The 26,575-nt window shown below is 43.6% G+C and overlaps 1 protein-coding gene across 1 annotated transcript in view; it reads left to right on the forward strand.

Annotated features, from left to right (window-relative positions):
* Positions 1-725: 725 nt before the first annotated feature.
* Positions 726-26,575, forward strand: part of LOC126418703 (serine/threonine-protein kinase SIK3) — a 496,441-nt gene continuing 470,591 nt past the window's right edge. The window contains 1 exon segment of the mRNA XM_050085601.1: positions 726-888. Coding sequence (XP_049941558.1) covers positions 733-888 — 156 coding nt within the window. The 5' untranslated portion in view covers positions 726-732.

Genomic DNA, 26,575 nt, shown 5'->3' on the forward strand with positions numbered 1-26,575 from the left:
AGACATGAAGTTCAGTTTCCTGATTTTTGTGTGTTATACGTAGCAAATCATTAAAAAATGTTCATTTCTATCTACTGATGTGTAATCTAGGAATGAAATCCAAAACGCAGCTGAACCAGTCTTAGTTGAGTACTGTCAGCTTCTTATCCGAAAATTGTTTTGGTAGTGCATACGCTTACCACTGGAGGCAAGCCAAAGTGTAGCGAGACACTGCACAATAATTATGTTTACAGTCCTTTATTATAAATATACAAATACATCCCAAGGTCTTGCAAAGTAGGCATATTCGTATCGCTTATAAAAAAAATTGAGAAAAATCAAGAAAATGGCTCTATTTAACATGTATTCACTGACACTAAGAGGAATGATTTTTATGACACACACGTCGGTACATTTGTTATGCGAAATAAAATTGCATGCCATATTTTGGCTAAGTACTAAATTAACATTAAGACTTACGTCGTTTGAGACCTTGTGATTTCGGTGCTTGGGTACTGCCAATGACGTTCTGTGTTTCATTCCCATTCAGTGAATGTGCTACTCCTGCCTACATTCGCAACTCCCGCGCAGACGTTGCCGCGTAACCCCTCCATTGAAGAAACGAGTGACGTCGGAATTTATCGCGGCGCGCTAGTCAGTTGTTAGCGCACGTTGCCGACTAGCGCTGCGGTACGGCAGTCCCTGAAAGCTGCCGTCAGTTAACAGTCGACTACAGATGGAGAAAAAGTGAAAATGGAATCTGTGCGGAGTCTGGGTGCTCCTTCGAGCACACCAAATTGTAGTGTGGACAGATTAGTGCGTGTGGGATATTACGAACTAGAACGAACAATTGGGAAAGGAAACTTTGCCGTTGTGAAACTGGCGACACATGTTGTGACGAAAACGAAGGTGAGTCAAGCACATTTCTGCAGTAACCACTGTTTCACATATTATAAATCTTATTTGAGCCACGCAATCGACAACGAAGTGCCATATAGTATATATTGCATGTAAATAGGCATTAATTTACAGAGTTCAATGTTGAAATTACCCTTGTGCGTATACAGTATTTCTTGCTGTGTAGCAGGACGTTGTGCTGGCCAAGTTATCACAACGGGCCTGTCATTGATAAAGACTTATCACAATGTTTAGAATTAGGCAGGTAGAGCGTAGTTATAAAGACTACTAGGCTGGCACACAGTCACACACTAATGTAACGCCTTAAACGTCCGTTTGTTGACAAAAATATGGCTTTGGTGTTTCTTTGGTAAGAATGTAAGCAGAAGAAAGTGCCTTTTTAGCTGTCGTGGATGATTGATTCTGGTTGAGATAAAGTCTTTTTATGAAAAGAAAGTACTCAACGTTCAGTTAATAGCGCAACTCCATAACATCAGTTTCGAACAGCTGTGTGTGTCATGTTTGTTTACAACAGGCATGATTTTATTTTGGTACCAAAATTATGGAACATTTGAGACATTCTTGGAGTTTAATTTCGAGATAGCAAAGCTGAAACTAGTGGTATGTAAGGATTTCCATAATGTACACAAATGTAAACCACATACGAACCACAAAACCTGCTTCCCATCGATTCTTAAAATCGTATTTGTTTGTCTATCGCTGTGGAAAATGTACGCATGTGCCATTTTCGAAATTTTCTCTTGACATTGCTAAAGCAAACATTTGTGTTAATTTGATATGAACAAATGTTCGACATACGTTATCAGAAAAATACAAAACTGTGACCAGGATAAACTTGTAAACTAATAGTTTATTTCCTAAAAATAAGCAGACAGCACTTTCCGTTCGTCTATATCATTAACAGTAAATAGTTTTTAAGTTTAATCCTTTTTTTTTTTAAATGTGCCGCCTAAATTGGTTCCTTCGTCATTGCAGACAAAGCGAGAGATTTAATTTCTGATAGACCGAAGATAACTGCGATGCCAGACACTGGTCGATTTGCGTTACGTATTGGGAAATTGTCGTAAGTGGTTCCACAGGTTATCAGCAATAACCTTGGAATGTGTCAAGCAGCGATAAGAGGATGGGCGCCAGGCTGTTGCCGTAGCATCCACGGAATACACGCCGTTCCAACAAGCGCGATCTCTAGTGTACTACTCGTGATCAGACCTGCGTGCAGTATACAAAATATACGGGGCGTAACGTGAGCGTACGCCAGAAACCGTTATAAATTTCCGTAATTTAAATTATATGATGTAAATTTGTAACTCACAGTTGTCAAATGTTTGTGGCAATGTTTTGTATGATGCTATCTGTTATAATCGCAAAGGTCATTTATCTGTCGGTATCGAACTAAATTGTGATAACCATTGTGTTCATTACCTCACTTCAGATTAAAAATCAAAACAGTTATATTTGTTTTAAGCCTCTGATGAACTGCAGAAATTCTATCAGATTGATCAATTTATTATTGTTTATTGACGCTAGAAAACTTTTAACTGCAATACAACTGCAAGGACTATTTCTTATATACAGCAATAGCCACAAGTAAGGTTTAAACAGCACCCAATATCGGCGTTGAAAAATCCGTCTTCAGTTTTGAGACCCTGCCTTGAAGCGCACCGAGCGAGGTGGCGCAGTGGTTAGCACATTGGACTCGCATTCGGGAGGACGACGGTTCAATCCCGTCTCCGGCCATCCTGACTTAGGTTTTCCGTGATTTCCCTAATCGTTTCAGGCAAATGCCGGGATGGTTCCTTTGAAAGGGCACGGCCGATTTCCTTCCCAATCCTTCCCTAACCCGAGCTTGCGCTCCGTCTCTAATGACCTCGTTGTCGACGGGACGTTAAACACTAACCATCACCACCATCACCACCTTGAAGCGCACCGATGTTTTGAGATAACTAATTTATTTTACATTCTAAATTGACAAATAAAATAATAGTGTCTTCCTACCCCGAAACATTGGCTGTTGACAGACTGCAGCGTAGCGTCGCCAAAGCTAATGAATTCGAAATAAAGGTTGTGGTAACAAATTTATCTGAGGCTAATCCGATGTCTATGTGCGCACAATATGTAATGCTTTTTCGCGTTATGGAAGTTAAGACTGCAAGGTAAATTCAGGATAACTGTGTTAATAGACAAATCTCCAACAAGTATTGTTGTGTATATTACGCCTATAATGTCGTACAGAGACTACAAGAAATGCAAGGGAGCCCCTGCTACTTGATTAACACAGGTTCCGCACATGGCAACTCGTTTCCAACAAATTTTAAATTTTTAATGAAAAAAAGGCCTCGTGTTATTTTACTGTTAGGTCATCACAAATACATAAATAAATAACTCCCTTAGGAGCGATCCAAAGAAGAATATTTCAAACCCGAAAACGGGTCTGACGACTTTTATTTAAAAAGTTTACGTTGTAGGCCTATATGTGGTCGAATTGTGTTTCTAACTTATAACTTTACTAATTATCATTGACGTTGTGATTAGAGTTGCATATTTCCTTCCTCCTTTTCGAACTCTTAACATTTCACGCCACAATGTCTGTTGCCTTATCTGCCATACAGCACTGAGTCAAAGATACATGTAATCAGTGCGTTATGTAATGGTCTGTTCACGAGATACTTCATACAGAGAGTTGATTGTGCTTCACGGAGCCGATGTAGCTTCGCCTGAGACGTCTTTAGACAACCGCCGGGCCTCAGATGTACTGATCAAATGAAAAAACGTCCTCTTCATGTTGCTCTTTTTCGCATGCTGGTTTGAGTACCGTTTCGCGCTTATTGCAGGTGACAACTGCTGGGGCTGGGTGTGCACTCTTTGCTCTTTTCTTCATCAGCTGCCATTAAATCCCCTTTATCATCATTTTGTTAGAGCTGATGTTACAATACTGTTGAGGTACACTTGAGTGTGGGTACCGACCATTCGTCGTAACCTCCCCCGATATTTCGAAGTGTATGATAGTTGTTTGTGAAGAGACTTGCACAGGATAGAGTAGCGTAGAGAGCTGTACCAAACCAGCTTCCTGACAACAACCTGTTTTCTGTTATAACGCGTTTAGGAGATAGTCTTATTTGCTACGGAAGTGGCTACGGAAGTGTGGCAAAGGAACGCCAGCTGACACTGGAATAATTGTTAAACGTGTAACCTCATTTCCTGGCGTTGTTATATAGTTGTTCGTTGAGCAGTGTGCATTATGAAAGACGCATTAACCAGTTGACTTCAGCAGAATCCTGTGTCTCGCTGCGACTTTCCATGTCAACAACAACATGTTTTGAGATTTGATGTCGGTGCTATGTTTTGTTACGAAAACGATTATTTCTAATAATCTTTGATTCCAGGCATTAGGAAAACTTATCTATAAGAATTTTACAGTTTGGAGTTTGTGTTTATATCAGATTTATCATCACAGACTCGTAAAATTACGGGTATTTGTCGTATAGAGCGAACTGTTAACTTTGTGATATAGGCAGAAGTGAATGCTAAGCGCTTATCTGCACTTTTTATATGGCACTGTTTTCGTATTGCCGCGAGTCTGAATCGACGAGCTGCCGGCTGTGACATCTGGCGGCGATAGCGGGCACTGTCTGCATGTTGCCTCGTGCGGGCGCGCTTTGCGCTTTTCCTAGACGCTGCGCGGTAAAACGTTCTACACAGCGAGAGGTTAGGAAATGGCTCAAGGCGCTAGACTAGAGTGACAGTTCGTGCTTCCCTTAGAACTATTTTCTACATCGTTGTCCCACGTTTGCTAGCTCTGTTACTTGTTTCTGATAAAACACGTGATTGCCTTTTTTCAGTTCCAAGTATTTAATTTATGATATCTATTTTTCTAAGGTTTCTTTCAGTTTCAAATAGTCAATTGTTCTTGACTTTCAACGAGAGGGAAATACTGAGAATTACCTTGAATTATTAACTTTCAAAATATGGCCTTAAAGTTTCAGAGATAATCATTCCAGATTTCTCATATCACAGTTTCCTCCGCGCAAAGTGGGTCGAAAGTTTGCCATAGGATTTCTGCTTTTGCCTTTTTAAATACTCAGCGACGATCAAGATTTGTGGTGCATATGAGTCAGACTTAGTTTCACTTTTCTAGTATAAAGGTTTTGTGTTCTGTGATTTTAATTTTTTATATTACTTGCTTCGGGTGATTCAAGAGATTTTTTTAAATTCGTGTTCAAATGTTGTTAGATTTTTTTCATGGTTACATGAATTTAGGTACTAGAGCTTCCGAATTGAGTTACCCAACTATGGAGATGATGTGGGAATCTTTCGATGGATTGTACATGTGAGAGTTGGTGTCTGACTTTGGCTACAATCTAATTTTTCAAGGGAGTGGGTCAAGTCACTGCTGGAAGAAACTGCTAAATCATCTGCAAAGACCAGGCGACAAATACAGAACCGTACTTCTTTCCAGGTGAATTAGCTTCGTGCAGCCCAAACGATAAAGGTCTCTGAGCAAAAGAGAGAAGCCAGTGCTTCAGAGACGATGCTGCACGTAAAACTGTCTGTGGCCGGTTTGACGAGAAGCGATAATTAGTTTTGTTATTTTGACAAGAACAATACTGTTTTTGGCCGGAGATAATTTGCGTCTAATGGGACTGGGTGATTGACATAAGTAAAATTTAGCAGTTAAAATGTATTCGAGATATTTGATTTTCAGAGGTACTTGATCGGTCTTGTATCGGAGGAAGTGAATGAAGTGCTGTTCAATGAAGTGCTGTGGAACAACTGATTCCATATGTTACACCAGTTTGTACGTGAAGTTTTCGTGGGTCGTCATTAAGCTGGTGAGAGACAGGACAAGACAGCCACTTCGAAATAGGTCCTTGCCCTGTACTTTTTCTGCGTTGTCTGAAGCCAGGCGGGGAGACCGTTATTCATCAGAATCTTCAGCAGCAGCATTTTGGCATCCGCTGTGGGATAATTGTAGCCGGCCGCGGTGGCCGTGCGGTTCTGGCGCTGCAGTCCGGAACCGCGGGACTGCTACGGTCGCAGGTTCGAATCCTGCCTCGGGCATGGGTGTGTGTGATGTCCTTAGGTTAGTTAGGTTTAAGTAGTTGTAAGTTCTAGGGGACTTATGACCCAAGATGTTGAGTCCCATAGTGCTCAGAGCCTATATATATATATATATATATATATATATATATATATATATATATATATATATATATAATTGTATCCTCTAGACCAGTGGTGGTCAACCTGGCCCATTACCGGCCGCCTGTTGCCGTTCAGCTTTCTTGGTAGGCGGAAGTCGGCGAGGTTTTAAAATCATTTTCATTAGGTTTTTCTAAAAATTTTGCCATAACGTATATGGAAAGTAAATAATATTATATGCTTTCACTTGCTTTTACTCTGCTTTCGAAATTTTATTAAGTAAAGTTACTTCTGTACTTTATAAATCACCATTACTGTGGAACCCGTGGGCGGTTAGAAAATGTCGCTACTAACAGACATAAACGGGCGGTAGGTGAAAAAAGGTTGACTACCCCTGCTCTAGGGTCTAGACCAGTGGTTCCCAATCCTCCTGATGATTCTCGTCGGGGTGCCCCAAGAAAGCGTGGTAGGACCTTTACTGTTCACAATGCAATAGAAACCGTCGGAAGCTCTGTAAGACTATTCGCAGATGATGAAGTTGCCTGTAAAAAAGCAGCCGTGCCTGCAGATATTATAGATTTCCAGACTGGCCTACATAGTAATGATGAATGCTGCAGGCTCCAGCATTTGGCCTTGAACGTAAATAACTGTAGCTTATTGCGCATACACTGGAAAAGAAATCTACTGCTGCACAACTACACTATTGACGACAAATTTGCTGGAAAAGTATCACAGTAAATTGTCTAGGAATAACTATGCAGAGTGACCGTAAGTGGAGTGACTAAATAAAACAATAGAAAAAGCAGATTCCAGGCTGGAATCGTAGGAAGAATCTCAAGAAAATTTAAATCATTCACGAAGGTACTGGCTTACAAGGCGCTTGTTCGACCGATTCTTGAGTGTTGTTCATCAGTCTGCAACTCCTACCGGGTAGGACTGATAGAGAAGATTCAACGAAGAGCGGTGCGTTTCGTCAAGGGGTCGTTTGAGCGGCGCGAGAGCATTACAGAGATGCCCAACGAACTCCAGGGGCATACGTTACAAGAGAGGCGTTGTGCATCACGGAGACTAGAAATTTCGAGAGAGTATTTTCTGGGGAGTGTCGGACGACATATCTTTGCCGCCAACAAAGTTTAGCAGCTAAGTACTGTATACTTCGTACTGAAACGTTTACATTTTTATTTTTGAACAACCCTGTTTTTAAAATGACGAAAAGTAAACAATATTTACCCATTGTGAACTTCGTTTTTTTCCGTAACATAATCTAAAATCCGATTTCACCTCTTTCCGACAATAATTAATTGTCCCGAACGGATAAAAGGAATGTTATCAGTTCTGTTTTTACCAAAATTTAAATTTGTATACTGCCTTCGCAGAAACCAGTAACATGATCTGTGGCTTGAATTCGAGTATCGGAGAATATGTTTTTATTCACAGAAAGAGGTCAGGACAAGGGAAATTACCTTTCTGGCGAATAGGCAAAGTAGTTGCGCATAACTAATGCCAAGTACTGATTTAATTGTCTGATAATGAGCATCTTTTATAGCTTGCACAGAGCGTAATTATTGTTCCTTGAAACATAAAAAGTCCTGTCAACGGTAAACATCAACATTGCTAAGAAAATTAACAATCTACTCTTAAAGTTTAAGACTTAAACGGCTAAAATGTTTTATAGTTTTTGACAAGTTGACGTCAACGCCTATTTGTTTCTCCGAAGAAAATAGCGAGATTTGCCATTCCAACATGCTGCTATACAATGACAAGTTGTTGTTTACGGTTGTTACCAAAAATCATATTTATATAGCTACAACGAACTGTGAGAAAGGAAATGCTGTGCGGAAAACGATGTGCGGTTTCCTTTTCTTTCTCGCAGTCAGTTTTAACCACAATAGTAGCGCATTTAAATTTGAGACAAGTCGTTTCCCAGTTACATAATCTTTTTCCTTATATGTAATATTAAACTAAAATGGTATACACAACTTTGTGCTGTATGTTTTCTTCCTCACAGTAACTTTTTATAGGAAACAGGGAAGTTTTATTCATGCCTTACCGGCTTATGATTAGAATGCTACTACGAAATTGAATCGTACGAAACTTTTTCTAGTCCTACCCGTTTGCAGATTAAAAGTAGGCGAAACACTGTCATTTAAGCTACTTGGCTCACAGATCCATCACCTAGAGATATCTTTCTCATACCACGTATACCAATGATCCCAACCGATTTGCGCGTTCATTTTTAAGCGACTTCAGTTCCCAGTTATGGTTGCGTTGGCAACGATAACAAAACACGGTTCAAGAGCAGAGAGATGCGGGAAGAGGAGGTGATCATAGAAGGGGGAGGGGAATGGACGTAGAGAGGGGAAAGGAGGGGATGAGAGGGAGTGGAAGAGAGGACAGTGTTAAAAGGGGAAGGAGGACATTAGGACCTATATCCGACGGCCAAACGCATTAGTAGTTGTGAAGCATTGCCGGGTCCAGTACTACGTATATATTACCTGCTGTTTTGGTGTGTAGTGTTTCTCCTTTTCCGACATCATCTTCTCCAAGAAGAAATTATTTTTACAAATGCTATATCTTGCGAATGCAGCTACTTATGTCTCATCCTGCGGATTTTCCCTCACGTAAACGAGTAGCATTTCGAAACTGCCGGTGCCATAGTAGAATGCTTCGAGCTGTAGGAAGTGCAATGGTCTATTCTCGACGGCGACCGCGCCGGGCGGATGTAACTGAATAGGTTCTGCCGAAACGGAGATCGCATTTTTGTTGCTGTGCCGTCGCCACCTGTACTGGACGCACATATGGTAACGAACAAGCGAGCGAGCTCTCTACCGGCAACCTCATGAACCGGCGTGTTACAACCTGCAGCAAGGTTAACTTTTGGTTTCGATGCGCGAGTCGAAATGTGCCATAAATTCCCACGCAGGAGATCCCGCACGTGTAACCTCCCAACAGTTTCATTCCCTAACCTCGCAGTAAAAATGGTGACTAACCTCTCAATAAAAATGTAACTCAAATATAACCTTTCAATAATTAACTGTGAATCTAAACTGGTAAATTTGGACGTCAGCAATGCTGCGTCATGGCCCTGAAAAGTCATTCTGAATCAACTGAAAATTCGTACTTTAGTTATGTCGCCGGATAACGCGTTTATATCTGCTCCCATAAGAAACTTTTCTGGCACAGCCCAGTGCAATGCTGGAGACTTGATTTTGTTATGTATGAAAAACAACTGATGTGATTTACGATGATTGACATGACTGTGGATAGGAGAAATTAGTAAAAACTTTAAATTCAGACGAATGATCGTCAAAAGTTATCTTTATGAGGAAGATTATTATTGAAAAATATTTTTATGTGACTTTGATATAACAATAGTACAAAATGAGTTGTTGCAAGTTACATATGCGCGCGGCAATAAATAATAATAATAATTTTTGCTTTTACCTTATACTACATCGCTCAGGCACCGCCATCGTTCTCCACGTCCGGCCTTGGTAATTCCATACAGGACACAAGTGCTCTCTGTGATCTATACAACTAGACAACTGCTCTCTGAGAGCGACCTGACCCAACCGCCCGGCTGCGAGCTACTACTACTGCTGCTACCGACACTGCTCTCTGGTCAGCGATTCTACGTATTGTAGCTTACATCTCGCAGGCAGCGCGTGAGCAGTCCATTGAAGTTACGTCTGCTCGAGTGCCGTAGCAATAAATTCCTTAGTCATGGACCTCTTACAAGCTCTCTACCGGCAACGTCATGCACCGATGTGTTACAACTGGCACCAAGATTAACTTTTGGTTTCGATGCGCGAGTCGAAATGTACCACAAATTCACACGCAGGAGATTCCGCACGAATGTTTTTGGAAGGTCTTGCATTTTATCGACAACGCTGTGAGAAGACGCCAAAGTCGGAGACGTTAAGCAGGGTGGGCCGGCCGCTGTGGCCGAGCGGTTCTGAGCGCTTCCGTCCGGAACCGCGCGACTGCTACGGTCGCAGGTTCGAATCCTGCCTCGGGTATGGATATGTGTGATGTCCTTAGGTTAGTTAGGTTTAAGTAGTTCCAAGTTGTAGGGGACTGATGACCTCAGAATGTTAAGTCCCATAGTGATCAGAGCCATTTGAACCTGAAGATGAATGGAATGTTGCCAGCCGAAGTATTGTGTCAAGAAGTCAACATGATCCGGCTACAATCCCGAAACATCATAGGATATAGATGTTTCTAAAAGTTTTGTGAACGAATCGTAACTGAACACTTTTTTTTTATTGGTTACCAGTTGCTAGGCTGTTCTTTACTCAGCTGCCTTAAAACCGTCAACACAAAGACCGTGTTGTCGAACGTCAACGTTGACCGTGCCGAGTTCGGCGTGCCGCTGAACGCTGAGAGGGGCGGTGCGACTTGCGCGTACGTTGCGTGGGGCCCAACGTCGTACGCGCGATCGTAGCGCTCCGCAGTGGCAGTTTTCCGCCCTGATTGGCTCGCGAATCACATCGTTTTACGGAATATACGGGCGTGAAATGCCAATATTAGCTCGATTAAAACGTAATTTTCTCCCCTGTCCACATGCTAGTCAGGTTCTTCTGTCTGTAGTGCACACAAATAAAAACCAACATCCCTAAAAAGGGAAGTACCATGTCCACTCAGTAAGGGCATCGGCTTATAAAAGTTCCATTGTAAATAGTGCGATTCAAATTTATCATAGTTCTCCACATAGGATAAAAATTGTTTCATCGTTCTCACGTCTTAGTGAAACCCTAAGGTCATTCTTACTTGATCACTGTTCGTACTCAGTGGCAGAAACCCTACGTGTGAATTACAAACTTGGAAAAAGGCCAAAATATTTTTCTGCGAGTAGTGCAAGGTGCCCTGGAGATTAAGCCAATCGAGCAAACTCACCCCCCAAAAAGAGCCCAGTTATATTTTCCTAACTTTGAATATTGCAGTGTATACTTATATTAAATTAATAAGAAAGTATCAGAAGCTATGAAAAAAGATATTTTTGGATGTAGTGGGGCGCGAACCACCAAGAAATCAAATTTTGCACTGCGAATCTGTGACGCTACTCGCTGCACTAAAGCGACGATCAATGGTGTGTTACCATTTCTGGGCGTATTGCCATATCCTGAAAGCCTTAATTGTAACTATATTACTAATTGAAATTTAATTATAACAAAATCTACCAAGAACAATGAGTTTTTAGTGGATTCTCAACACGCCGTTGCATTCAAACGGCATGCTCTCATAATACGCAAGTTACAATAATTCTTCTACCACGAATATGTCGCTTCTCGTCAAATTATTACAACGAATCATACAATTAATGACGGGGCTCAGAAACGGCATATTATCCGTACGGGCTTCAACGGCGCCTTACAACTTTACACCGAAGGGAGATGCCGTGCGTGTGGCGTAGGTGGCGTTCTGCCATCTCATTGATCAACGTCCAAACTCACGTTCAGAATATCTGACGTGCTAGATATTACTCTGCACGTCCGCAGAGACCCCCGGACGTGTTGTCCCACGCTCTGACGTCAGAAACTCGGCGTTCGGATGTTCGGATGCACGGTCCGTGCGCCGAAGGCTTTACGCCGTACACGAGCACGTCGCTGCCGTCGTGTCGTCTGCTGGGCTCCCTCTAGGGCCAGGGTTACGCCCCTGGACCCAGCAGAGTACACCGTTCATCAGTTGCCCGTCCGCAGCCTACCGTACAACTTCCACATCAATCAGAGCTACGTCTTCCACTCCAGTCTGTTCGCTGACCCGTGCGTTTCCTTTGCAGTCTCTTCTCGTAATTCCTAACTTAGCGAAATTGGTTTTCCTTTCTTCTAGAATGATTTCCGCATTCAAAGTCCACGTCTCGCTGCCATAAACTAGCGCTGGTACATAAATGTTGTACGGCTACCAGGGTTGAAAGGAAGGAATAGTCTGAGACAGGGTGCGGAGTGTCCTCAATATTATTCAATCTGTACGCTGAGAAAGCTGGGAAGGAAAACGAGGAGAAACGTGGAGAGGGGAACACAGATTAGGGAGGATAAGTTAAAACTTTCAGGTTTTATCCGACGACATTGTCTCCCACAGAAGGCGAAAGACTTGCAATGTCAGTTCATCGGAATGCATAGCGTTTTGAATAGACGTTATTACATGAAGCTCAACGCAAAGCAAAATATGTGTAATGGAATGTAGTGGAATTAAATGAGGTCACGCTCGGGGTATTATATTAGACTACGAAACACTAAATACAGTATATGAGTTATTTTGATGGCCGAAGAGGAGAAGTTATAAAGTGCAGACAGGCAGTAGCAAGAAAATCTCGTCCTGAAAAGAGAAATTTGCTAACGTCGAATATAAATTTGTGTGTAGTGTAGTCTTGTACACAAGTGAAACGTGGGCGATGAATACGTGGTGTGTCGAATATAAATTTGTGTGTAGTGTAGTCTTGTACACAAGTGAAACGTGGGCGATGAATACGTGGTGTGTCTAAAAGGTGTACGAACGTTGTCAAAAGTGTGCTGTAGCGGGTGGCGACTATTTTGAAGGGCAATAAAGAACATTTGTTTGTATCTTTTGTTTTGTCTGCTGTCTGATACCATTCAGAACTTTTTAGACACACCATGTAGTTCAGGCAAGAATAGAATAGAGGCTTTCCATATGTGGTGCTAGAGGATGATGCTGACGATTAAATGGGTGTATTGGATAACTGATGAGACAGTACTGAATAAAACTGGGGAGAAAATAAATGTACGGCACACGTTGACCACAACTAGAGAATAGGTCACTGGACACGTGTTGCGGGTATGGAGGAGCACGCGGTTTGGGAAGGGATGGAAGTGTGGTGGGGTAAGAATTGTTGACGGAGACCAGGGAATGAATACAGTAAGCGGAACGAAATGGATGTAGGTTGCAGTAGTTGCTGAGAGGTGAGCTGCACCGAAGCAGTCCTCGGACCGGAGCCCAAGACGACAGGGTGGTTACCAGCCATTCTGTCTGACGCCACTCGGGCGGCTTGCGCGTTGCTTTCGCCGAACCCACACTTGACCTCACTCCATCGAGTCAATCCAGTTCGGCTTGATCTTGTGGTAGCAACTCCGATTCGAGCCCGTCACTTGTGCGTCAGTAGTCAACGTCCCTAACCACTAGAGTGCAGAGGAGACTACGAGTGGGTATTTTAGTTTTAAACACTGTTTAGTTTGCCAAAACGACTGGAAGGTAGTTTGACTCGTTATATCTACTGTGCTGTCACACCTTATCGTCTGAACTGACCTAAATAAGATTTCGTTTTTAGTATCTGATGTTTTCTTTCCTAAGTGTTCATTAGAAATTATTTTAGTCTTAATTTTAGAATGAAATTTTCGCTCTACAGCGGAGTTTGCGCTGATATGAAACTTCCTGGCAGATTAAAACTGTGTGCCGGACCGAGACTCGAACTCGGGACCTTTGCCTTTCGCGGGCAAGTGCTCTACCAACTGAGGTACCCAAGGTTCGCAGGAGAGCTTCTGTAAAGTTTTGAAGGTAGGAGACGAGGTACTGGCAGAAGTAAAGCTGTAAGGACGGGGCGTGAGTCGTGCTTGGGTAGCTCAGTTGGTAGAGCACTTGCCCGCGAAAGGCAAAGGTCCCGAGTTCGAGTCCCGGTCCGGCACACAGGAAGTTTCTTAGTCTTAATTGTCCCGTTGATATGCTGACATATGCCTTGTGTACAGTGAGCCACATCTTCTGATTGAAACGGGTTGTACATACAGAGCAAAACCGTGTACTTCGGTTGGCAGCGCAGAACCGCGGACGCGACACACACACTGACACTCTACTGCATTCTCTGTCATAGCACAAGTATTAGCCCGTAATTGTGTGCCCAGAAAGCAGTGTGCAGTCTCATCACCGTTTTCGATAATATCATATCGCAGAAACCAGAGATTATAGCCAGATGATGCATGATGAATCCGCATGATATCTGGGTGTAGATTAAGTTCCGATAGTTCAGAGAGCGAGCTCATCAGTATATGTCGCTCTGCTTCCAAGAAGATTGATACAGACGGGAAAATCCCAGCACCAAATGCCCGGTATGGCGGTCGCCAGCGCCAGCTGTGGAGGAAGCGAATGGACCAGCCTGCGGGAGTAACGAACGTGCGAGCGCGTCCTCACAGCCAGGCGTGAGTGGGGCCGCTTCTCGAGTGTGCTCAGCAGGCTTCAGGAACTCACTCAGAATAACTTCGATCGCCAGGGAGCTACTGCTGGTACGACCCTTTTTTTTTTAATAAAAAAATATGGTCAGTATATTGTCTCCTCAGGTCTGTTGTTTGATTCAATATTAAAATTGTACTTCCACTCTACAGTTCGGGCGGAAGTCCTCTGAAGGCAACAAATTGAACGATCTGTGACTAAAGAAAGTAATAGGCCACAAGTTTGCCGAAATTCATTTATATTACTTAAGAGAGAATATAGAAATATCTCCCCATTCTATAGACACAAGGTTTACAGGCGAGTGCTGGGACAAGGGTGATGCGAGTTCGTAACGGCAGCTACGCCACAAGTCTCTAAGTCATAAGGCTCCAGAAAATCAGGCTATTGATGTTGTAGTAACCAAAATCCATAAAACTCTCAATTCAGCGACGGGTTGGTTATATAATGTAATGGAAATTGGCCCCGAATAACTAGGATATCGGCATCGCAGAGGCGACGAGCATCATGAACAAATAAACGAATCACTAGGAAAAAAATATTGCAGCCTTTATTTTGTCATTCAGTTTCGCCGTATTGCGAGGAATTCACACTTGTGGGCGTATCCTCCTCAGAGTTAGAACCTAAGTGTCAGACGTTACGAGATGATTTAAACGCCAAAAGTTTGGACGAACAACTACATCTACATTTATACTCCGCAAGACACCCAACGGTGTGTGGCGGAGGGCACTTTACGTGCCACTGCATTACCTCCCTTTCGTGTTCCAGTCGCGTATGGTTCGCGGGAAGAACGACTGCCGGAAGGCCTCCGTGCGCGCTCGAACCTTTCTAATTTTACTTTCGTTATGTCCTCGGGAGGTATAAGTAGGGGGAAGCAATATATTCGATACCTCATCCAGAAACGCACCCTCTCGAAACCTGGATAGCATGCTACACCATGATGCAGAGCGCCTCTCTTGCAGAGTCTGCCACTTGAGTTTGCTAAACATCTCCGTAACGCCATCACGCTTACCAAATAACCCTGTGACGCAACGCGCCGCCTTTCTTTGGATCTTGTCTATCTCCATTGTCAACCCGACCTGGTACAGATCCCGCACTGATGAGAAATACTCAAGTATAGGTCGAACGAGTGTTTTGTAAGCCACCTCCTTTGTTGATGGACTACATTTTCTAAGGACTCTCCCAATGAATCTCAACCTGGCACCCGCCTTACCAACAATTAATTTTATATGATCATTCCACTTCAGATCGTTCCTTACGCATACTCCCGGATATTTTATAGAAGTAACTGCTACCAGTGTTTGTTCCGCTATCATATAATCATACAATAAAGGATCCTTCTTTCTATGTATTCGCAATATATTACATTTGTCTGGGTTAAGGGTCAGTTGCCACTCCCTGCACCAAGTGCCTATCCGCTGCAGATCTTCCTGCATTTCGCTGCAGTTTTCTAATGCTGCAACTTCTCTGTATACTACAGCATCATCCGCAAAAAGCCGCATGGAACTTCCGACACTACCTACTAGGTCATTTATATGTATATTGTGAAAGTCAATGGTCCCATAACACTCCCCTGTGGCACGCCAGAGGTTACTTTAACATCTGTAGACGTCTCCCCATTGAGAACAACATGCTGTGTTCTGTTTGCTAAAAACTCTTCAATCCAGCCACACAGCTGGTCTGATATTCCGTAGGCTCAGGCGACAGTGCGGAACTGTATCGAACGCCTTCCGGAAGTAAAGGAAAATGGCATCTCTCGATTGTAACGGTGAAGCTCAGTGTGGCAGATCCAGATTACAGGCATATGGAGCAGATCAATAATTTACACCCCAGACGAACGTCCCCCACAGCATAATTCTCTCCTGCCGGCCGTGGTGGCCAAGCGGTTAAAGGCGCTACAGTCTGGAACCGCGCGGCCGCTACGGTCGCAGGTTCGAATCCTGCCTCGGGCATGGATGTGTGTGATGTCCTTAGGTTAGTTAGGTTTAAGTAGTTCTAAGTTCTAGGGGACTGATGACCTTAGAAGTTAAGTCCCATAGTGCTCAGAGCCATTTGAACCATAATTCTCTCCCCTCCCGCCAGGGTCTGTGGCGCGGTGCAAGTTTCCAACAGCAGTTCGTCTGGAGGATATCGTGTCCACGTGATTCACACGGTCTGACCGACAGGTTTCCACTTATCCACAGTTCAATACAGTGCCCACCGCTATCATAATTGACCGTTTCGTTGAGCCCCGTTTTCAACTATGTGCACTGAAGGGTTTGCTCCGAAACACTCGTGCCTCCGCCGGCGTTGTACTCTGTAGTCAGATGTGCCACAGGTCGCCGCCTATAGTGCTTTACAGGCCGGCGCGAGCATCCGACGTTCGCATTCTGTGACGTGACGTGTACGCCCAGCACCTTGTCGCCTACTCGTGGGTTCACCGTCCTTCAACCACTGTCCGTGGACGCTCACGACAGTGGCACGCGAATGGCCGACCAGCTTCGGCTTTTCCGAGATGCTCGCTACCAGGCACCGGGCCTGCAGATTTGTAAAAGTCGGTTTTCTTTTGGGTCATTAGTCAGAAGATTGGTTTGACGCGTCTCGCCACGCTTCCTGTGCGGCGCCCTCTGTTCATTCCAGAGTAGCGCCTGCAGCCACCTCCTCCACTGAATATATTCCAATCTCTGTCCTCCCCTGCAGTTTTTACCCTCTACAGCCCTCTAGTACCGCGGAGTTCCCCGGTGTCTTAACAGTTGTCATGTCACTCTGTCCCCCCTCCTTGTCAGTCACGTTTTCCTTTGCTGCCAGATTCTTAAATGCTTCGAGTCTCTTCTTTCCCGATTTTCGCACAGTCCACGATTCGTCCTGTTCAGTGCTTCGTTCCGAACGTACATTCTAAGAAATTTCCTCCTCAAATCAAGGCCGATGTTACGTACGAGCAGATTTTTTTTTGTCCACGAATGCCCTTTCTCCCTGTACCAGTCTGATTTTTATGCCATCCTTACTTCGTCCATGATGGGTCATTTTTCTTGAGTTCTTTAACTTGGAAGCAAAAGAAAAATTCGGAGTAGGAATTAAAATCCATGGAGAAGAAATAAAAACTTTGAGGTTCGCCGATGAAATTTTAATTCTGTTAGAGACAGCAAAGAACCTGGGAGAGCAGCTCAACGGAATGGACAGTGTCTTGAAAGGAGGATACAAGATGAACATCAAGAAATGCAAAACGATGATAATGGAATGTCGTCGAATTAAATCGGGTGATGCTGCCGGAATTAGATTAGGAAATGAGACACTTAAAGTAGTAAAGAGGTTTTGATATTTCAGGAGCAAAATAAGTGATGATGGTCGAAGTAGGGAGGATATAAAATGTAGACTGGCAATGGCAAGGAAAGCGTTTCTGAAGAAGAGAAATTTGTTAACGTTGAGTATAGATGTGTCAGGAAGTCGTTTCTGAAAGATTTGTTTGGAATGTAGCCATGTATGGAAGTGAAACGTGGACGATAAGTAGTTTAGACAAGAAGAGAATAGAAGCTTTCGAAATGTGGTGCTACAGAAGAATGCTGAATATTATATGGGTAGATCACATAACTGATGAGGAGGTACTGAATAAAATTGGGGAGAAGAGAAATTTGTGGCACAACTTGACAAGAAGAAGGGATCAGTTGGTAGGACATACTCTGAGGCATCAAGGGATCACTAATTTGGTATTGGAGGACAGCGTGGAGGGTAAAAGTCATAGATGGAGACCAAGAGATGAATACACTAAACAGATTCAGAAGGATGTAGGTTGGAGTAGGTACTGGGAGATGAAGAAGCTTGCACAGGATAGTGTAGCATAGAGAACTGCATCAAACAAGTCTTTGGACTGAAGACCACAACAACTACAACAACTTGGTTTACTTCGTTTCGATGTTAAGTTTATCTTTCATCTCTGCTACGTCACATTACTTTCGTCTTTCTTACGTTTATTTTAAGTACATATTCTGTGCTCGTTAGTGTATTCAGTCCATTTAGCTGGTCCTGTATTTCTGCTTCAGTTCCTCTGAGGCTAGCAGTCTCATCAGCGGATCTGATCTCTAAAATCCATTACCATTATTAACTGTCTCCGAGTAACAGTTATGTCCTGACATCAGATACGGTTACGTCCACCCCGCTCAAGATATAATGATTATCGATTTAGTCAGGCTGTCAGCATATGAGAGATGCCAGTATTGCGATCATTAGTCGAGTAGTGGAGCATTATTAACATCTTTGGAATGTTTAGGACTTCTATCTGTTCGAAGTGTGAGACGAAGGTGGAAGTAACCGTCTTTGATGTTGTCAGCACATAAATGTCCCTCATAGACAGATAATAATGGTAATGGAACTTTTTCTATGTTACATTTGGCATGCAACTATGACAGTACGTAGCTGAGTTGCTTTTTGTTTAGTATCTTCTTGTAATAATGAATCCTGCTGTACATGCAATGTATATACACATAATGGTTACGTATTAGAATTGGAGACCGTTATCTGGTTACCACCTTCTGGTACACGAGACCCGAAGATGGTCCTATGTTGGAGTAACATCCATTGTCCTCGATAAAGATAACAGTACAGCCGTGTATTTTGCAATGCAGTTCTTAAAATTCCCATACCAATCGCCCGAGAATCTGCTTCGTGTAGCTTACACAAACCTCTTACCTAGCTGGAAGTGCGGATTAATTTCTTTCAGTGTCTTATGTCAGGTATATTTGCTTAAGAACCTTACTTCGGAGCAGTGGCCTCTCGTAGAACGCAATAGTATTTCATTTGTTTCGTTAGCATACGTAGTTTATGGGCACCTACAGTTTAACTCAGCAGTTACGAGTCCGGGACAAAATCTGAACAGATTAGTCTAGATTCAGTTTTCTCTTCAGTTCCGTTCTGTCATGGCGTTCCGTGCAGTTTTCCTGGCGATGTAATGGCAGTGAGAAGGATCATAGCTGCCGCTGCCTCGTCGTACTGTTCCGTTCACCTAATTATAACGTGTAACCTACACTGCTCAGTGAACAAAGCTACAACACGAATGCTGAAGTTGCGTACTGGACGCAACGAGAAACAGACCCGTAGTTTTTTGTGTCGCTTCTTTATCTTTTCCCGCAAAGCAGTCCGGAGATTGTTTACCGTCTTCACGACACGTGTCAGGCTCCACAATTTTATATTTATTGTAAAACATCGCACTCGGCCGCTTACTTTACACGATTTGAATACATTTCGTGTCCCAAAGTTCTGTATGATTTACATGTGTAATTCCTATCCCCAAACTGGGCATATGAATTGTTTCGCAGGCGTTCTTTCTCATGCACAACAAAAGACGCTTCGAATCAAATGCATCACTGATACTTTTACGACAGACCATGCTCTGGTGGCAACGACTGGTTCCGTGAAATCATTTGCGATGCGATGCAGGTGCTAGAAAACTCGCGAAACTGTATCAACGCTTGGCCACCAAATTCATCTCGAATATTGCCGCTACGAAGGGCCGCGATATCGCGTGAAACACAAAAGACTGCAGAGACATCTATCTGTTCGTACTAAACAACGCAGCTCCCTATTCCATGTCATAATCTGCATCTACATGGATACTCTGCGCAAATCACACTTAAGTGTCTGGCAAAGGGAGGGTTCACCGAACCACCTTCACAATTCTCTGTTATTCCAATCTCGTATAGCGCGCGGAAAGAACGAAAAGCTATATCATTCCGTACGAGCTCTTCTTTCCCTTATTTTATCTCCCCCTATGAAGGTCAGTGTCAACAATATATTTTCGCATTCGCAGAGGAGAGTTGGTGATTGGACTTTCGTAAGAAGATTCCTCCGCAACGAAAACCTCCTTGGTTTTAATGATGTCCATCCCAAATCTTGTATCATTTAAGTGACACTCTCTCCCCTATTTCCCCGATAATACAAAACGTGATGCCCTTCTTTGAACTTTTTCGATGTACTCCGTCAATCCAATCTGGTAAGGATCCCACACCGCGCAGCAGTATTCTAAAAGGGGACGGACAAGTGTAGTGTAGGCAGTCTCCTTAGTAGATCTGTTACATTTTCTAAGTGTCCTGCCAATAAAACGCAGTCTTTGATTAGCCTTCCCCAAGAAAATGTTCTGTGTGTTCCTTCCATTTTAAGTTGTTCGTAATTGTAATTCCTGGGTATTTAGTTGAATTTACGGCCTTTAGATATGACTGACTTATCGTGTAACCGAAGTTCAACGGTTTCCTTTTAGCACTCATGTGGATGGCTTAACACTTTTCTCTATTTAGGGTCAATTGCCAATTTTCGAACCACACAGATATCTTTTGTAAATCGTTTTGCAATTGTTGTACTCTTCTGATGATTTTGCTAGTCAATAAATGACAGCGTCATCTGCAAACAACCTAAGACGCCTACTCAGATTGTCTCCCAGATCGTTTATATAGATAAGGAACAGCAAAGGGCTTATATCACTACCTTGGGGAACGCAAGAAATCACTTCTCTTTTACTCGACTTTCCGTCAATTACTACGAACTGTGACAGGAAATCACGAATCCAGTCACACAACTGAGACGATATTCCATAAGGACGCAATTTCACTACACACCGCTTGTGTGGTACAGTTTCAAGAGCCTCCAGAAATACGGAATCAATTTGTAATCGCTTGTCAATAGCACTCAACACTTCATGTGAGTAAAGAGTTAATTGTGTTTCACACGAACAATGTTTACTAAATCCATGTTGACTGTGTGTCAGTACACGGTTTTCTTCGAGGTAACTCATGATGTTCGAATACAATATATGTTCCAGAATCTTGCTGCATATCGACGTTAATCATATGGGCCTGCAATATAGTGGATTACCTCTACTAGCTTTCTTGAATATTGGTGTGACCTGTGCAACTTTCCAGTGTTTGGGTAAGGATCTTTCATAGAGCGAACGGCTGTGCATGATTGTTAAATATGGGGCTATTGCATCAGCATACTCTGAAAGCAACCTAATTGATGTACAGTCTGGACCAAAAGACTTGTTTTTATTGATTTAAGTTGCCTCAATACTCCAAGGATATCTACTTCTACGTTACTCATGTTGGCAGCAGAATCGTCAGCAAATCGCGAGAGGCGATGCTTGGCCGTCCCGAATAGCGGGAGACCGCGACGCCCCCGGCTCTACAGGAACTCACCTGTACCAGAAACGAAACGTCATCTTCAGCAGACTCACGTTCTCGGTCCATTTGCAGTATGACGACACGAACTGAAGTCACTGTCCGAGTAGGATCAGCACATAGGGGAAGGGGTGGGAAGAGAAAGAGAGGACAAACTATTGTGTACGCTTCGTTAATCTTTCAAGTAGGTCGCTATCGCACGCTCAACTAGAATCGGCACTCTTCTTCGACAGTATTTCTCTCAAACTCCAACTTTGTCGGCGTTTACTCACAGTGCGTGAATCCACATCTCGCCCTAGTCCAAGTTCTCCGAGTCTGCGTATTTAAGCGTGTTTTCAGTGGAGTATTTACCGTGATGACGTTGCTTCCTATTTTCGAGTACTTTCCGGCATACGCTTGTACATCGAGGTAAAACGCGCAGTAGGTTGACGTGACTGAAGTATGGCGCCCAAGCTACTTCCATTACAGTTTGCTTAGCGGCGTACCAAGTTCTTCCATCACTGCGCACCTGATGTTAACATATTTCTGTTCTTCGCGTCGTCGTACGTGTCTGCGAACGAGGGAACTGTAAGCTGCCTCCGTTTCGACCAACAGCTACACGTTGCCACTTCGAGCACGGCGGACGTCGGGGGAAAAAGACATTCAGTTGTGAAGGTAGAATTTTCAGTGGAAGGTGATACGCCAGCTAAACCCACTGGGCAGAACAGGTAATAGGATTGTGGAAAGGGCCAAAGGTTGAGGTCAGTTTCTACTTCTAATTGTCATTTATTGTAATGTAATAACCTTTACAACCAAAGCGGCACATATCCGGACCTTTATCGAATGCAACTCTTTCACGGCTTAAGGCCTCCAAACAAGAAATCTTAACAAATCAACAAGATAAAAAATCCAATTAAGATAGCAATAAAATAATTTAAAAAACCAGCACACATATGCAAAGTGCAATACAAATGGCTGAGGGCCACAATTAAATTTCAAAATTTTAGAATATATTACCATAGACTCTTAGAGGCAGAAGGGCAGAATGTTTAACAACAAGAAACCTAAAAAATCAACACGATTAAAATGCAATTAAAGAGGTAAATCAAATAAATAAAAAAAACTAACGGCTACGTTGAAAGCCTTAAGGCTGAGGGCCACAATTAAGTTTCAAAATTTTAAAATATATTACCGTAATCTTTTAAAGGCAGAAGGCCGCAATATTTAAGCTTGAAAGATATATTTAAAAATTAATTCTGCAAAATTTTTAAGAAAACAAAAAATCGCCATAAGCCTTGAATTTAAAGTAGCTGACAACAGATAATTAAACACCAATGGCACTTAGAAGCCTCCAGGGAGGTCGGTCTGCCCTCGTTCACTTAGGTGAGACAGGTGGTGAGCCCAACTATACTTGATCCGTCAGAACCCAACCAGGGAACAGCCACGGACCGGCCGACACGACGACTTGCTTGCCGTCAATCAGTACACGAGAACTCAAACCGGAAATGTTACAAACGTGATTATCCACAATGGAGTGTGTATTAGCTGTCAAAATTACACACCATGTTGGACAGCGACAACAAGTGAAGAAAGAACGCTGCCTGAAAATACGTTAGTGCCCAGGGCAGGTAACAGGAATACTATCGGCCACTAGGCAGAAAATTCCGCTCGTGCACTCAAATTGTAGTCGGCCAAAATAGTTAACTGCACCGCATGGCGGCTAAATTTCAGCAGTAGAAACGCTCGGTGTTGCTCACAGGAAAACCTCCGCCACAGCAAACCACCGAAACGACCCGTCACAACATGAAATGAAATGAATGTGGCTTCGGTAGTTGGAACCACTTCTCAACTTTGACGTCCTGGGTCGATGAACCACGAAGCTCGTAGCGATCGGACAGCTCCACACACGCTCCGGCACTGCGCAGGGGCTGCCAGCGGCCCCAGCCGACTGCACCGCGCGGAGATAACTTCCCTCGTCCGCAACAACCGACCGACTGCTCCAGACCCCCTAGCCGGAAACCGTGTGCACCAAACCAAAGATGGTACACGGCGCAAATATCGATACAGCTCATTGCTGCCACACGTAGAAGGAAGAAGAACCACGACGTAACCGCAACAATGGCGGGAAACCAAACACAGATAGTCAGCGAAGTTTATGCATAGTTGAGAGTGAGCACGGCTCTGAAGGGATAAAAAGGCTCATTTCTTCCCGTCTTCGCAGGATGGACTCCGCCACCTGTCAGGATTCGATTGAATGAAACGGCGACGCTGCGTGCTCGTAGTACAAAGCAGGTGATTTCGGACAAGAAATACATCTTTAATGAGCATTCTATTCGGGCGTAGACAAGTACTGGATGGATGTCGTGCTGTATGTTTTTTATGTTCTTAGCGGTGATATCTAGGACAGGAGAAAGTAGTTTTATATTATGCACTATTTCGAGCTACGATTTGCTTATTTCGGAGTTAGTTTTTACCCATTACCGAGTTAGATTTTGTCAGTTACGAAGTTTGTTTGTTTATTTTACTGATGTAGCTAAGCTGTCCTCTCTTGCACCTAAACAGTTACTGCGCATATGTTACATTACATGTACAGGGTTATTACAAATGATTGAAGCGATTTCACAGCTCTACAATAACTTTATTATTTGAGATATTTTCACAATGCTTTGCACACACATACAAAAACTCAAAAAGTTTTTTTAGGCATTCACAAATGTTCGATATGTGTCCTTTTAGTGATTAGGCAGACATCAAACCGATAATCAAGTTCCTCCCACACTCGGCGCAGTATGTCCCCATCAATGAGTTCGAAAGCATCGTTGATGCGAGCTCGCAGTTCTGGCACGTTTCTTGGTAGAGGTGGTTTAAACACTGAATCTTTCACATAACCCCACAAAAAGAAATCGCATGGGGTTAAGTCGGGAGAGCGTGGAGGCCATGACATGAATTGCTGATCACGATCTCCACCACGACCGATCCATCGGTTTTCCAATCTCCTGTTTAAGAAATGCCGAACATCATGATGGAAGTGCGATGGAGCACCATCCTGTTGAAAGATGAAGTCGGCGCTGTCGGTCTCCAGTTGTGGCATGAGCCAATTTATCAGCATGTCCAGATACACGTGTCCTGTAACGTTTTTTTCTCAGAAGAAAACCGGGCCGTAAACTTTAAACCGTGAGATTGCACAAAACACGTTAACTTTTGGTGAATTGCGAATTTGCTGCACGAATGCGTGAGGATTCTCTACCGCCCAGATTCGCACATTGTGTCTGTTCACTTCACCATTAAGAAAATATGTTGCTTCATCACTGAAAACAAGTTTCGCACTGAACGCATCCTCTTCCATGAGCTGTTGCAACCGCGCCGAAAATTCAAAGCGTTTGACTTTGTCATCGGGTGTCAGGGTTTGTAGCAACTGTAAACGGTAAGGCTTCTGCTTTAGCCTTTTCCGTAAGATTTTCCAAACCGTCGGCTGTGGTACGTTTAGCTCCCTGCTTGCTTTATTCGCCGACTTCCGCGGGCTACGCGTGAAACTTGCCCACACGCGTTCAACCGTTTCTTCGCTCACTGCAGATCGACCCATTGATTTCCCCTTACAGAGGCATCCAGAAGCTTTAAACTGCGCATACCATCGCCGAATGGAGTTAGCAGTTGGTGGATCTTTGTTGAACTTCGTCCTGAAGTGTCGTTGCACTGTTATGACTGACTGATGTGAGTGCATTTCAGGCACGACGTACGCTTTCTCGGCTCCTGTCGCCATTTTGTCTTACTGCGCTCTCGAGCGCTCTGGCGGCAGAAACCTGAAGTGCGGCTTCAGCCGAACAAAACTTTGAGTTTTTCTACGTATCTGAAGTGTGTCGTGACCATATGTCAATGAATGGAGCTACAGTGGATTTATGAAATCGCTTCAATCATTTGTAATAGCCCTGTACACAGCTCTGCAAAAGTTAAGGACGAAATAGATAAACTAAGATACGTATGAACTACTCCGTGGAAATGAAAGTAAGTGCGGAAGAATGTTGCCGGCGGTCTCTCAGTTGCGCACAGAAAGTTGGACGCCAAGTGGCGTGAGGCCAAAGTGCCCATAGCGGCAAATGCGCTGGCCCCGTAACACGGCGTCGTTGTAATGCTTGGTATCTGTACTTTCGGACATATCCGGTTTCCAGAACGAAATTTTTGTGTTAACGCAAAAACCGGCATATGTCGTGCATTTCACACATTGCGCTGTGCAAGAACTTAGAAAAGGAACGATAAAAACTATAAACACCCTTGCGTAACATACTGCAAACACAACTTATCTTCAGGGCCTTTACTTGCCTGATTTTCGAGCCTTGTGTGAGGTCAAAAAGTCTGTTTTTGTGTTACGTGGTATCAGAAAACAAACAACCCTGTAACATGTGGTTTGCTGGCTGGCCGTGTGTCCTTGCTCTGTTCGCTATCGCAGTTACCTGGACCGGTATCGACTGTAACGGCAGCGCGAGGGTTCTCTTTCTGCAGCCTGAAGCATATGGGCCGCTCTTTCCCTAATCCTCCTAAATGGGTTGTGGCCGGTGTCGACGTGACTAGCTTAACGGGCGGAGTACTTTCCTCGTGACGGCCGGCGTTCCCGACATCCGTTGCAGAGAATTCTTAAAGTCTTGTCCGGAGGCAGAACCTTATAGAATCGCTGTAAGCAGGACGAGGAAATGAACAGTTCTGGTACTGATTCTGAATGACTCGGATGTCTAAAGTTAGTGATCCTTGTGGTCACCGACACTACTCTCTCGGTCTTGGGATTCTACAAATCATTGGGTCGTGCGTTCCCTGTGCGCGGGTATCGAATTGTGCTGAGAGTTGAGCTTCAGTGAGCGTGGGTTTGTTCTGTGAAAAAGAGACCTCAGAGCAGGGCATGGAGCCATTAGTTAGCCGTAGGTGGTGGACTCGAGTCAGACGGACTCGGCTACAGTTAGTTGATGTCAATAAATTTTCTTGATTGAGCTGTCAGTAGCATACATATACCGGTCCAGAGGTCGCATCTCGGAACGTTTTTGAAAGTAGTTGGATCGCTACATGACTTTTAATAACTGACTTCGGATTGGTGGAAACTTTAAATCCATCTCAAGACTCAAAGCAAGGATGACACTCTTACTTAAAGCAGCGCAGAGAATTAATCCCACCGCGCCAATAATCTTTTCGAACTAAATCCGGAGAACAGTACGTCGCGTAATTCACCTCGTCGCCGCACAGCAGTGCTGTGGATTCAGGTCGTG

This window comes from Schistocerca serialis, chromosome 9 (assembly GCF_023864345.2).
Source record: "Schistocerca serialis cubense isolate TAMUIC-IGC-003099 chromosome 9, iqSchSeri2.2, whole genome shotgun sequence".
Taxonomy (NCBI): domain Eukaryota; kingdom Metazoa; phylum Arthropoda; class Insecta; order Orthoptera; family Acrididae; genus Schistocerca; species Schistocerca serialis.